The sequence below is a fragment of the Danio aesculapii genome, chromosome 19, assembly GCF_903798145.1.
Source record: "Danio aesculapii chromosome 19, fDanAes4.1, whole genome shotgun sequence".
Lineage (NCBI taxonomy): Eukaryota > Metazoa > Chordata > Actinopteri > Cypriniformes > Danionidae > Danio > Danio aesculapii.
In genome coordinates this window covers 37986323-38001322 of record NC_079453.1, presented here as the reverse complement: position 1 = coordinate 38001322, position 15000 = coordinate 37986323, and the positions used below count along the sequence as shown (strand labels likewise).

Sequence of the window (15000 nt, the reverse complement as noted above, 5' to 3'; positions counted from 1 at the left end):
TCCTTCCCTCCCTCCATTCATCCTACCATCCATCCAACATTTTTTTCCATCCATTGAATATTTTTTCCATCCGTTTATCCATTGTTTCTTCCATACATCCAACATTTTTTCCATTCATCCATGCATGCATCCATCCATCCATCCATCCATTCAACATTTTTCATCCATTCATCCATTGTTTTTTCCATACATCCAACATTTTTTCCATTCATTCATCTATCCATGCATCTATCCATACATTTATCCTTCCTTCCATCCATCCATCCATCCACCCAACATTCTTTCCATCCATTCAACATTTTCCATCCATCCAACATTTTTTCATCCATCCATGCATCCATCCATCCCTTTCATCCAGCATTTTTCCATCCATTCAACATTTTCCATCCGTTGATCCATCCATGCATCAATCCATCCATTCATTCAACATTTTTTAAATCCATCCAACATTTTTTCCATCCATTCATCCATTGTTTTTTCCATCCATCCATCCATCCATCCATCCATCCGTCAATCCATCCATTTATTCATCCAACATTTTTTTCCATCCATACATCCATTGTTTTTTCCATTCATCCAACATTTTTCCCATCCATCCATCCATCCATGCAACATTTTTCTATCCATTCATCCATTTTGTCCATTCATCCAACATTTTTTCCATCCATGCATCCATCAATGCATCCATCCATCCATATATCCATCCATCCATGTATCCATCCATTCATGCATCCACCCATTCATCCATCTATGCATCCACTCACCCATCCATCCATTCATCCATCCATCCATAAACACATTAAAACACATTCAAAATTGCAGCTTGTGCTTCATCCAGCCCCATTTCAAAATAAGCTAAAATCAATTGTTATATAGAGTGTATATGAATAAGTGCATATTTTGATAAAATGTATGATAAAATGTATTCAGCTTGAAAAGTTGTTTTAAGTCTATGATATTCTGTTTGAAATAAATAAATAAATAAAATGAAATCAAACCAGTTATTCACAAATCACAGGTTGTTAATCTCATTGCATTTGTCTACATATCCCAATTTGGGGTTGTAAATCGGGTGATTTTGAATTAGCAAAACATCTCAGTTGTGGTTTTGTTCGTCTCTCGGCCTTTCCGTCCTGCTGTGGTGTGAAGGTACTATATACAATTGTGCAGCCGTATAAAAGCCTTTTAATAACGCAGCAGCTCTAGCAGGCCCAGGTGGTTTGAAATTTTCTCAGCAGTCGAGCTCTTTAGATCTAGAGTGACAAAGACGCCTTTAGATTAAGCATATTGGCCCTCAGTGTGCTCAAGAAGCAGATATTAAAATAAATAAAAGCTGGCCAGCCTAGCAAGGTGCCGTTTGCTACCTTTGTCACGAAACATGTATATAAGAATGATCTAAACTGACATAACAACCATTATGCACATAAAATAATGTACTATTTAACAAATATAAAATTCATATTTTAAAAATGCTGTTCTATTGAACTTTGTTTTCATCAAAGAACATCAAATAAAGAGTCTTTAAAGAAAAACTAATTCACAAATCAGACAAAAATATAAACTCATTTAAAATGTTGTGGTATGTTATTGTTAATTATGTTTTTTTAAAAATCTTGAGCCCCAAATCAATATGTAGTTCATCAGTGTAATCATAATACAACCTAAATCAATAGACCGCATCATAAATCAGTATTTATTTACAAATAAAATAGAAATAAAAAGCTATATTAACTATATAGATACACTCAAAAATGACATTTGCTGTTTGTTTAAACTACGTTGAACTAAAATGAGTTGAAACAACATAATTCTTGATTTTTTTTAAGGGAGGACTTAATTGTTTTTTGTTCAGTCAACTTTAATTTTTAAAGATTGATAGTTCACTTAATTCCTTCATGTTGTCTCGACACATGAGTGGAACCCAGCATTTCTAGTCTATAATAATTCATATTTCACATTATTGCAACTGTATATTTGTTCAGATAATCAGGCCAGCATCAGAAACAGAAAAAAAACTTGAATGTTAGCAATAGTACATCAGTATATGTGTTTATAAAAGTAAAATTAAGTTTATCTTGAAGGGCACATATGATGAAAATCATAAGAACTGTGTGCCGGTATAGTGTGTCCACAGTCATATTGGGGTGATATAAAGACAATAAGTCTCATTTTTAAATTTCCTAACGTTAAAATAGGATCCAAATCCCTGCCATTTTGAGGCCAACCACAAAGTGACGGAATGCGGTTTCCCCGCCAACCGAATTGATTGACAGCCACATATTAATATGTCTTCATAGTAACACGTATAACTATTTCAACAAGACAGGACGTGCGCAAAGCAACTAGATTTAAAAGATCTGTTCAGCTCTCTGTGATCATCAATCATCATCAAATGTGATCAAGAATGGGTTTCACAAGTTTAAAGCGTTTTTAAAACAGTGCATGTTTGTAACAAATTACAGTGATTTTACAGTCTTTACTTTATCACTATAGCCACATGTCAGCACAGTTATAAAAGAAGATGTTTCAATATCAGTTTGTGGACGTTAAATCAGGTTTATTTTGTACATTAACACAATGGATATCAATACAGCGGTGGATATTAACTTTAAGTTAAACATGCACTATGTGTGTTTGTGTGTGTGCGTAAACTTTGTAACGACATTGTGTGTGACTCATCGTTGCAGAAAGGCTTGAATTTACTCCACAACAAATACATCAAATAATTATTGGGAAAGTTCTTACTATAGTATTTCTCACAAACGTTACGTGAAATCTGCTTCCTTCATGTCTGTCACTGTGCTGTTTATCTGACGCAGCCGGAGATTGAGGCACACTCTAACAGGCATGTCGCAAAGGTGGGGGGAACTAGCATTAAAGGCACAGGCAACAAAAACAGCTGCATTGTGTTCACAGCTGAATCTTTACAGTGTTATGAGCTGAAACTTTACAGACACATTCTGGACACACAAAAGACTCATCTTAAATCTTGAAAAAGGGGTAAAATGCGTGCCCTTTAAGGAATAGCTGGATAATTCATAAAAGAACATTCAATTTAAATCCTGATATACTTTTTTTCTGAAAGATGACACTTTTTATTCATTTTAAAAACTGTCATGTGACTGAAAATTGAGCTTGTGACCCTGCATACCCTGCATAAAAAATACCAAGCTGAACAAGCCCCACCATGACCCCTGATGGCTAAAAATCTTGATTTGGTCCTAAAAGAGACGCTGCTGCTCTTCCCTCTTATTCTCTCATTTCATGTCACTTTCTGACTGCTGGTGGATTATTGTAATGGTATCTTCCACATGCTCCCGGTGGACTACACCATCTTGAAGTTTATTCTATCTGAGTGTTTATTAATATTGCATGGGCTTTGGGTTGTCCATCTACAATCAGGGCAGCAACAAGTTGTTGATAGCCTTAGGTTTACTCTCAGAGGAAGGTGAAACTAGGTTCACACCATTTTTTCCAAATCCATTTTTTCCCTTTTTTTCCTACAACTTATATTTGAATCACAATTGTACTGTTTGCTTGTTTGTGTGTGCGCGTAAATAAACCAAAACGTGATTATGATCCTTCCTCTCTACCAATTAGCTGAATTTCTGCTGTTTGCTGTGCGTCTCGCCTTAGCTCAGAGATGATAAATAAATAAGTAAATATATAAATAAATAAGAAAACACACAGAATGGAGGATCAAAGCAGGCTTCCTCTGGGCAGATGTTGAGCCAATTATGAGCATATAATGTTACTGACCGTTCAAAATGAGACAGACACCTTCAGCCCCCGGTGGCTCGGGTACATAAATTGTGCATTTATTAAGCTCATCTGCAGGCGGCCTCTGTTTCCGCTTTTATGCTGACGCAAGGCTGCTAAGAGAACAAAGATAAACTAGATCCAGATGAAACGCAAAAGAGACCGGAGCCCTTGTGACTCTAGTGCTGAGAGAAGAAAATCTTATTGAAGCTGGAATATTGTTGAATTTGAGATAAAGCTCCTGGGATTAAGTGTAAATCCACAAGCCAATAACGCATTCTGATGCATGTCTATCTGTCGTTCTGTCCTCCTCTCATTCTTTATACTGTATTTGTTGTGCTCTTGTTTTGGGGATTGTTTTATTGTTCTATTTATTCTGTCTTTTTATCTATGCTTCTTTGAATCTATCGTTATGCTGTTCTATGTAGCTATCGTTATGTTGTTCTATGTAGCTATCGTTATGTTGTTCTATGTAGCGTTCGTCCATCCGTCCATCCATCGATCCATCATCTATAAATCTCTTCATCCATCCGTTCACCCATCTATCCATTCATCCATCCATCCATACATTTTTCCATACATCCATTATTTTTCCATCTATCCATCCATCCATCCATCCATCCATCCATCCATCCATCCATCCATCTATCCATCCATCCATCCAACCAACCATCTATTGTTTTTTCCATCCATTATTTTTTCCATCCATCCATCCAACCAACCATCTATTGTTTTTTCCATCCATTATTTTTTCCATCCATCCATCCAACCAACCATCTATTGTTTTTTCCATCCATTCATCCATCCACACATCCATCCATCCTTTTTTCATCTATTTATTGTTTTTTCATCCATCCACTTATCCACATACCTATCCTTGCATACATCCATCATCCATCCATACATCCATCCATTGTTTTTCCATCCATCCATTCATTCATCCATCCATCCATCTATAGTTTTTTTCCATCCATCCATTCACCCGTCCATCCATCATTTTTTCATTCATCCATCGTTTTTCCATCCATCCATCCATCCATCCATCCATCCATCCATCCATTTATCTATCCATCATTCTGGCTGTCCATCTATCATTCTATCATTGTTTTTGTCCATTCATCCAGCCTTTTCTTTCATACAAACTCATCCCTCCATCCATCCAGCCAACCATCCTTCCATCCATTCACCTGATCATCTCTCTATTTATCTGTCCGTCTCTTCATCTATCTGTCTCTTTATCTATCCATCTCTTTATCTATCCATGTCTTTATTCATCCATCTCTTAATCCATCCTTCTCTTTATCCATCTGTTTCTTCATCTGTCCATCCATCCATCCAGCCATCTATCCAGTCTGTTATTCTATCTTTTTGTATATAAACTACATATACTCTATAAACTACATGCACTGTGTGCCGATTTATGAGCGATATATTTTTACAGGCCAGAAGAGAGCCACAGAGTGTAAAAAATCCCTGTAGGTTTATTGTCAAAATAAGAAGTGTTTAAAAAAAGTCCCACTGTCTGGTTCTATTTATACAACCGGCTGAACAAATGCAATGCATTTATTGATGCTTAATTTTAACATCATTCACTCTGGGGCATAAATAAAAATAAACATTTATGTCTGACAAAAATAATAAGATTTTTATTTTGTCTGATCTAAGAGAAATAAAGTAATAACCTGTGACTGACTTCTCTGTCACATAAGGAACACATTAAGATGGTATTTTGAAAACAATGTGGGAATCGCTGTGATCACTGAATTTTATTTTATTTTATTTTATTTTATTTTATTTTATTTTATTTTATTTTATTTTATTTTATTTTATTTTATTTTATTTTATTTTATTTTATTTTATTTTATTTATTTATTTATTTATTTATTTATTTTGTTTTTGTTTTGTTTTATTATTTTACTTTTTATTCCTTTGAAACACCAGAGAGGTAACTAAGCATTCCACACGAGCATCTACTTTATGCCATGCACAACAAAGCTGTCTCCTTTCAGGTGAAACTCATGCCTGTATGTCATTCCGCTATAGTTAGAATCCACTAATACAGCTGTCCTATGTTGAAGGAATTGTGGGATTTGCAAAAGATTGCATGTCTTGCCCGTTGTGTGCAGGGTGGTGATGAGTGTTCACTGCAGTTGCCTGGTAATTGTGCCCGAACAGAGGAGAGGCATTGATTGAATCGTTGCTCAACAAAGCAGAAACTGCTTATTGAGCTAATGTGCTAGTGTGTTGGGATCAATTTCACAATGTCACTTTTAAAGTATAGACTATGGAGAGTGGTAGGCGTGTCCGATTGGCTTGTGCCAGAGCTTTCATATTCATTTAGATGTGCATGGACATACACATTTCATAACCTACCCTATACGTGCTGCTATAGTTAGTGACAGGCAATCTGTGCTTACTAGATAACTATGTGTTTTCCTTAGTGGTTTGTACAAGCCGTGGCCTCTCTCGATGTTGCAAATCACTTATCATTTACATCTTGTTGCTGCTTCAGTTATTTTGTGCTGGTAAAACAAATCAATCCTCATCAGCATAAAATCAGTTCTCTCGAATCTCCTGTGGAATTATTGCATGGTAAGCTGTTTATGAGCGCTCTGGTTGTTGTGAGCACATGCAAATTTGTTTTCGTCACCTTGCCATTTCGTTTATACCTGTCTCATGTGATCTGAGATTTGGATGTATTGATTGCCATACTGGGCAATTTTGAGAAGGATATACACATCACATTTTTCTGTTAGTAGTATTTGTACAGTGCTAAAGCATGGGACACATCAAATAGACGTCAACAAACCAAGGTTATAATAGTTTAGAATTTTTCATTGATTTTAGTTTTCATTTCGTGACTTTGTTTTCAAATTCAGTTCATTTTAATTCCTTTTTAGAGGTAGATTTACTACTTATTAGTTTCTATATTTTGAAATAGTTTAGTTTTAGCTTAGTTATTATTAATTTCAGTATTAGTTTTAGTTTTATTTCGTTTATAAATAAGGATATTTGTTAGGTGTAAGATTTAAAATCATCAGAATAAATACTGGATAATAACAACTCAACCAAAGATACATTTTTTGAAACATGTATTCAGAGGACACATGAACACTTCCATCTACACTACCATCTACCCATCCTCGATTTCATATACAATAGCCCACAAGGTTAGATACACAGTAGTGATGGGAAGATTGGATCTTAAACGCAAACCGAATCTTTTGTGACAATCCTCCTATGTTAGGACTCAACATACCAAAAATTCGTAACGTTAGTCAGCAATCATAATTTAAGTCAGTTAAAACATCAGCATGATCTGAAAACTTTCTTATAATTAAAATTTGCAAACCAACTGAAGCATGATTCACTTAAATAACTCCATTACGACTTTCTGTTATGAACACACCGAATAAACTTCAGATCCTCTCATTTCAACCCTCGGTTTGGTTTACTGCAGTAGTTTAATTATGCTTCAGTCACAGCAGGCTGTCATGTGCTGTTTGTGTTCGATTCACCTGCTGAATCATGCATGTTTGTACAGTATTATCAGGCATTTTTAAAAGTAAATAGTTTGTGGTTAAGCGCCTCCTGGAGACACGAATCGTGTCAAATGATTCAGTTTGATTTGGTGAACAACCGGTTCACTTAGAAGATCTGGTTAAAAAGAATGATTCGTTTGCTATCAGGATCACTTATATGGAAGTAAAACCTGTTATTGGGCACAAATGTGTTAAATCAATACAAGTCTCTGCTTGTAAAAAACATTTACAAAGACAAAAATAAAGGATGTTTTTGCTATGATTTTAGTTAGTTTCAGTTAGTTTAAAATGTACACAAAACAGTTTCAGCTAGTTCTAGTTTTTTTTTAAATGCTATTTTTTTTTTATTTCAGTTTATGAAAATGTTTTTCAATTTTAGTTTTGGTTGTTTCATTCGTTTTTGTTAACCATTATAGCCTTGCAACAAACTAGCAATGACAAAAACCACCAAAGTTGTCTTTTCATGTTTGATGTGTCTGGGCATGTCTGGACCAAAAACTGTGCATAAGTGCACCAAATTGAACAGCTGACTTATGCCCTGTCCACAAGAACACAAGTATTTTGAAAACCTCACTTTTTTTTCTATGTAGTTTCATTGTTTGTTTACACGAAAATGGTGTATCGAATGACTGAACCAAAAACTTTCTGAAAACTTTGGCCAGGGTGAAGATTTTCCAAAACTCCAGGTACACAATTCCTGTAAACATACAAACTGTATACACCCTGATTTTGATAATCCAAATTGTTTGGAAATATTCAAGAAAGGTGACCAAATTTGCATTGGTTGCTTAGTTTTGTTACTTCAGTTTTCATTCCCGCACTTTGCTTCAAAGGTGAACGGCCAATCAAATCGCTCTCTTTCACCAACACTGACACTAATTGTACACATTCGGGTAAATTTCCTTTGACATGATCCAACAATAGGCGACGTGTGGACACACCAAACACCAAACAAACGAGCCTGACAGATGCTCACTGATGACCCAACTCTTCCCAATGCCTGACTGTTGGCTTGGGGTGTCCCAGCATTAAGAGGGTTATTTGTTCTATTAATACAAACTGTTATAAATAAATAATTAAATCACTTATGAACAATTATGAAATATTATTAAAGTTTTAAATTCGGCGGCTGCAATATTTAAAGTGTATACCATAACTATTTAACTTTTTTGTTTTTGTTTTACCAATGTTCAAGCTGAAATTGTTACTAATTCACTAAAAAATAAATAAATACATTTATTAATTCATTTAAAAAAGAGCTTGAAAGTCCAAAAGGGTGCACTTTGTATTTACAAATGTTATTATAAAACGATCAAATAACTTAAGGTCTGAAAGCAAATCATATCTCTGCATTTTTTGTTTGTTTGTTTTTGTAAATTTGTAAGTTATGGTATTTCTAAGTAATGCCACTCTAGCAAGAGTGCAATTGTCCTCAAATATCATTGTGTAAGCATGATTGTATATGTGATATTGGTATTATACAACAGTTTAACAAAAGAAAACGTTACATTTGCCAGCGTACCTTTACATGCTAAGCATGCTGGAAGAAATAGCACAAATCTTGGAGTCTTGGTAAAAAGAATTGTGTTGAATCCACTCTCACCGGGTTACAGGAACTCTATCTGTTTTTCTCTTTGGTTCTGTGGAAATAGAGACAGAGAGATAAAAGAGGGAGGGTCATGGATGTAGACGGAACATAAAAAACATCTCTTGCCGTTTCAGCACTATATAGCGACCCTTAAAATGGTTAAAGCAAGGGTGGCACAGTCAGTTCTGTGAGTTACAGACTTAAGATGACAAATGCAACAGAGTCACTGGGAATGAAAGAACATCCTGGATCTGCACAGAATACTTAAACTCCCTTAAGACCAGCAGGGGCTTCTGTTAAAGAAGGAGAGAGCTTTATACATTTATGATTTATGTATATGCAGAATCACAATGAAAAAAAATATCTTCAACAATTCTGGTGGATCAGCGATAGATAGTTAGTATTCCAGCTCATACTCCTGCCACTCGTTCAGTCAGCTTAATTAATGGTTAAGGGAGTACTTAACTCACTCTGCTTTTTAGTTTTATTCAGTAGGCCTGCACAATATATCAATTCAGCATCGATATCACAATGTGTGCATTTGCAATAGTCACATCACAGGATATGCAATGTTGAGTCTGAATCATAGGAGCTACAGAACACGTGATCACTGCTAAGTTTAATCATATTAAAGTAATTGTTTAGTAAAGTAATACAAAAGTAACTCTAAAGCATGTGTTTTAAGGCCTGTGACTGTGCATTTAAAGAGAGTTTAAAATTTGACCACTTTTGGGGATAAGAAATTATTATGCTTGGAGGTTTAAAAGATTCATTGTAGTTAATTATTTATGCGATACTTCAAATTTTTGTTTTGTTTCTAGTCCAAATATCTACATTTAAGTAAAAATAAGACATTTTTACATAGCCCATTGGCAGATAATTTTGCTTGTTTCAACCCTCTGAGGTTGCCAGGTCACACCGGTGTGACAAGCATCTTTTTTTTTCCTTTCAGTGCAAAAGACACTAAGAATACTCTGTTGATGTTGGTCACACAAATAAGTGTTATACACCATCAGTGTTTGCAAGATATAGCTGACATTTTCCAGCCCGAAAGCTGTTCCAAATTTGGCCAAACACACAAAAGACTGCCCAAAATATTAGAATAATATTTAATTTAATTTTATTTTTAATCGAAATTCACCAAGTTACTTTAGCTGTTATATATTTTAAAAAACCATACGGCAACTAAAACCAGCAGTCACAAAACCACAGCATAACCGGATCACATCGAAATACTGTCCCCTCTTAAGCTGCCTTTCCACTGCACACGACATTTGGACATGACTTTCGGAATACGCCCCCTTGTGGCAGTCGCACAGAATTTTTTGTTCTTTTAGCACCATGGACGAGAAGCTGTTCTCGCAGTGTCCGAAATGAAGGAGTGCAAAAGTAAGAGCCAGAATTCTCTGCTTTCACAGTGGTTGAAAGAATGAATGAATGCTAGAAACTCTTAGACCGCAAAAAAAATTGGAGGGAATGTGGAGACAGCTATACATAATATATATTGATAATATATATATATATATATATATATATATATATATATATATATGTATATATATATATATATATATATATGTATATATATATATATATATATGTATATATATATATATATATATATATATATATGTATATATATATATATATATATATATATATATATATGTATATATATATATATATATATATATATATATATATATATATGTATATATATATATATATATATGTATATATATATATATATATATATATATATATATATATATATATATATTTTTTTTTTTTTACTTTATTGCTTACATTTTGAACAGAAATGTTTTTTTTAATATAGACTTTTTCTGATTCAAAAAAATAACCACAAGAACTAGTATTTCTCATCTCGTGCACACGAACCTGCTTGTACAACATCACGGATCCGCAGCTCAATTCGGATCTGAATTTTCTGCATACAGAGATGATCGGAACTCCCGGATTACTCTCCATTGGAAATTAATGACTTCTGGTCTGTCGCTTGTCGTTTGTCGTGTGCAGTGGAAAGGAGGCTTTACCCACACATTGTGTAGATAACACTACCTATTAGAGTATGTTTTACATTCTAAATGGGATATAAATTCATCCCACTTGGCATTTTAAATTCTTTCAATTGTGGAAAAAAAAAAAAACGATAGAAGTGTCATGATAAACAGCAGTGAGTTAAACTGCAGGAGCTGTCTGATGCGCATGCATGCGAAGACGAGTGAGAGTTGTCCAGGGAGTCAGATTCTGAAACAACTTTCTTTCACGTCTTCTTGCGGGGGGGCCCACATGGTTTGGGCACTGGTCACTACTAACTGAATAGAGTAGGAGCACGCAGTTATGTTTTTTAAATAAGTTGTGTATAAAATTTACATTTCAAAAACACCCAATTGGACAGGAAACCACCCAAACCAAAACAAATCAATATTTTTACTTGATCTGAGTATTTTAAGATATTTGTACCAGAAATGTGATTAAGCAAAGTAAGAAAAGCATCTTTTTCCCATTGTGATTATCCAATTTCTGTATCTAAATACTGTTAGACTTCCCAGAAGAAAAAAAAACATCAAATAGAGCTAGTCAAACCATCATGTGAAGCTGTAATCATATCACAATATTTAGCGCAGAAAAATAAAATATTGCAATATCCGATTTTTCCAATATAGCCCTATAATGTGCTTTTTCTCAGTCCTGCTTTACTGTTCATTACTGATAAATGTGTATTTGTGTGTGCTCTAAACCTCTTGCTCATGCCTGTACCCACATGTGCAATGATGAAACCACTCTCCTAATCAGTGCTTATGCAATCAACAGTCAGTCCATCTATCTGTCTCCAGCCGTTTCTCTCCACTACTAAGACAGATTCCTCTAGTGCAGTGTACCATCTCTGCTAACAGCCCATTGACATTAGCAGAGCTGATCTTTAAGCACGGAAAATCCATTGCCCGGTCGTTTTGTGTGTACGGTTGTTTACCTGCAAACTAAATTGCATTAGCATGGCTTTTCTGGTCAAAACAGATCCAGTACAGTGAATTGGCTTAAAGCATATTATTACATGGCTCTCTGGAATAATTGATTCTGATTGGTCTATCATGACATTCCAAGGTATGTTATTTCCCAGCAACGACTAATTAAACTAATAACACAGGTTCATCAGGGTACTAGTTATCGTCTTGTTGACTAGTAGTGAAAATACAGTACATGTAGATACATAGATACATACATTCATGCATACATACATACATGCATACATACATACATACATGCATACATATACTGTACATACGTATACATAGGGTAATCAACAGATTGCTGTGCATTAAATTATTTTAAATGACGTGATGCAGAGGTTGGTTGCGTGTGGAAAGTGCATTTAAAATAATTTAACACATGACAGGCTATTAATTATCCCGTTTATTCCATGGTCCTTTGGCATATTTAACTAATTTGGTCTTTTTAGTGCAATGTTTGTCTACATTTTCGTGATGTAGGTCTCACTTTAATCTGTGCATGTAAATGACACGGGCATATCTACTAGCTAGACCCATATGGAATCTGTGCGTGCAGAATTACGCAGATTTACGCAGATTTTTAGCCCATCATTGAATCTGTTTATTTACTTGTGTAAATGTTGTGTAAATGTATATTTATTCATTCATTTATTCATTTTCTTTTTGGCTTAGTCCCTCTATTAATCCGGGGTCGCCACAGCGTAATGAACCACCAACTTGTCCAGCATGTTTTTTACGCAGCGGATGCCCTTCCAGCTGCAACACATCTCTGGGAAACATCCACACACACTCATACACTACGGACGATTTAGCCTACCCAAATCACCTGTACCACATGTCTTTGGACTGTGGGGGAAACCGGAGCACCTGGAGGAAACTCAGGCAAACGCAGCGAGAACATGCCAACTCCACACAGAAACACCAACTGACCCAGCCGAGGCTCGAACAGCGACCTTCTTGCTGTGAGGCGACAGCACTACCTACTGCACCACTGCATCCCCCATTTATATTTATTCCGTTTTTAAATTGCAGTACTACAATTTACAGTAATATTATTAACTAATATGAAAATATTCATATGATTTATTAATTTGTAAAATAATATTTTCTGTCTTTAGTAGATATTATATGAGAAACTTGCTTTGTTTACCAAATAAAGTTACGATACTCCCAAAATAATTCTGCATAAATCCACAGATTTTTAACAAAATTTTATGCAGAAATAGCAAAAAATATCCACAGATTTTGTCTGGCCCTATTAATAGCTTATAGTAACATGTGTTAGCTACCTCTTCGCAATAATTTTTGAGCATATTTGTCAGTTAAGTGTACACCCTGGTGAAGTGTACATTGTTGAAGCCTCCAGCAACTGTCACTGAGTTACTGTAGTTACCACTAATGTTTGAGGCCAGTGCATTTATTGCAAACTGTGATCAAAACAGACCAGAACTACTTGCATATATATGTATTGTATATGTATGTATTTATGCATGTATGTTAATTTTGGGGGGTGGCACAGTGGCTCAGTGGTTAGCACTGTCACCTCACAGCAAGAAGATTGCTGGTTTGAGCCCCGCCTTGGCCAGTTGGCATTTTTGTGTGGAGTTTGACTCAACTGTCAGTGTTTACATTTGAGACGCCACTATTTACATTGTTTATTAGTCATTATGTGTAATCTGTAATCATTAAATGGTTCTTTTAAATTGTCTGTCATTCATTTTTTTCCTATTCCTTCTACTGTTTTATTTATGCTAAAACATTTTCTTTTTTTTAGCATTGCATAAAGAACCCTCATTTTCGGCTGTTAACAGCCCTGTAAATTTCTGTAGAACTTTTTTTTCTAAAAAATTGAGATGTTCAAAAAATATATACATTTTTATATACATATTTTTTTCATTAAAAAAATATATATTTAAGGAACGTTTATCACAACTCAAGTACCAAAAACAAAAACACTTTCATTAAATCCTTTTATAAATTCACTTTATTAATATAGTCTGTTTACATTAACACAGGTTTTCAAATTATTAAGGTCAACAATTAATTAATCAATTGATTGGCAGTTTAAATGCTGATCAATCCTGGGAATTTGTGGAAATTGACATGTCATGTGTCATTGAACTATTCAGTATTTATTTGTTAAAAATGATGTCTTGATTTATTGTAATATGTTTAAGATGGATATAAATAAAACAAGATTGAGGTCAGAATTATTAGTCACCCTGAATTATTAGCCCCCTGTTTATTTTTACCCCATTGTTTAACAGAAACAGAAGTTTTCAACACATTTCTATACATAACAGTTGTAATAACTCATTTCTATTAACTGATTCAGTGTTTCCTCTAGGATTTTTTCCAGCTGTGGCGGCAGACTCTGTTGGGCCCTTTATACAGATCTACCAACTACCTGTGGTGTTATTTCATTGACAAATTTCGCGAGCGCAGTATTACAAGTCGAGATCGCATTCATGTAATACGAGCATGTGAATCTCTGTGCTCGAGCGCCGGTTTCCTCTGTTCTGCACAAAACTTCTTGCTCGCCCTCAAACTATATGCTGCTCAAGTGCAGATTTTCCTCAGCTCTCTCAAATAAAAGCTGCTGAAGTGCGATTTAGTGCGTTTACAGTATGTCTCCAACTTTTATTAGATTTGCTAGGAATATTTGTGAATGTCCTCAGTAGACTTACAGCGCGGCATTAAAGCGCCCTGAAGTAAAGTGAAACGGTTATGAACTCCAGCAAGATAAAGTCATTGTATGCAGAACCATAGACCTTTAACTATAAATAAAATATAATTATGGAAACTGTGTTCGTCATAACTGAAACCTACGTCATGTTTGCTGATCTCACGCATCACGTACCTGTCAGTCAGTCAGCACGTCACCTTAAAGGGTTAAACAAATAACGCACAGCACTACTATGATTACAGAAAAGTTTACGCTGTTATAATTCATTTACCTTTTAATACATTTTGGTGCGATTATAACATGCTATTTAAAAAAAAATGACTGAATGTTTTGAATGAGAAGCTGTAATGTAGCTGTGGCGGGCTGAATTTTGGTGTGGCGCCCCACCATGTG

At 35.0% G+C, this 15000-nt stretch overlaps 1 protein-coding gene across 1 annotated transcript in view; it reads left to right on the top strand.

Annotated features, from left to right (window-relative positions):
* The window catches only part of csmd2 (CUB and Sushi multiple domains 2), a 543350-nt gene that overhangs the window by 115784 nt on the left and 412566 nt on the right, over positions 1-15000 (top strand). The window contains exon 4 of the mRNA XM_056479194.1: positions 10227-10278. Within this exon, the coding sequence (XP_056335169.1) occupies positions 10227-10278 (52 nt within the window). The remainder of the gene's footprint in view (positions 1-10226; positions 10279-15000) is intronic.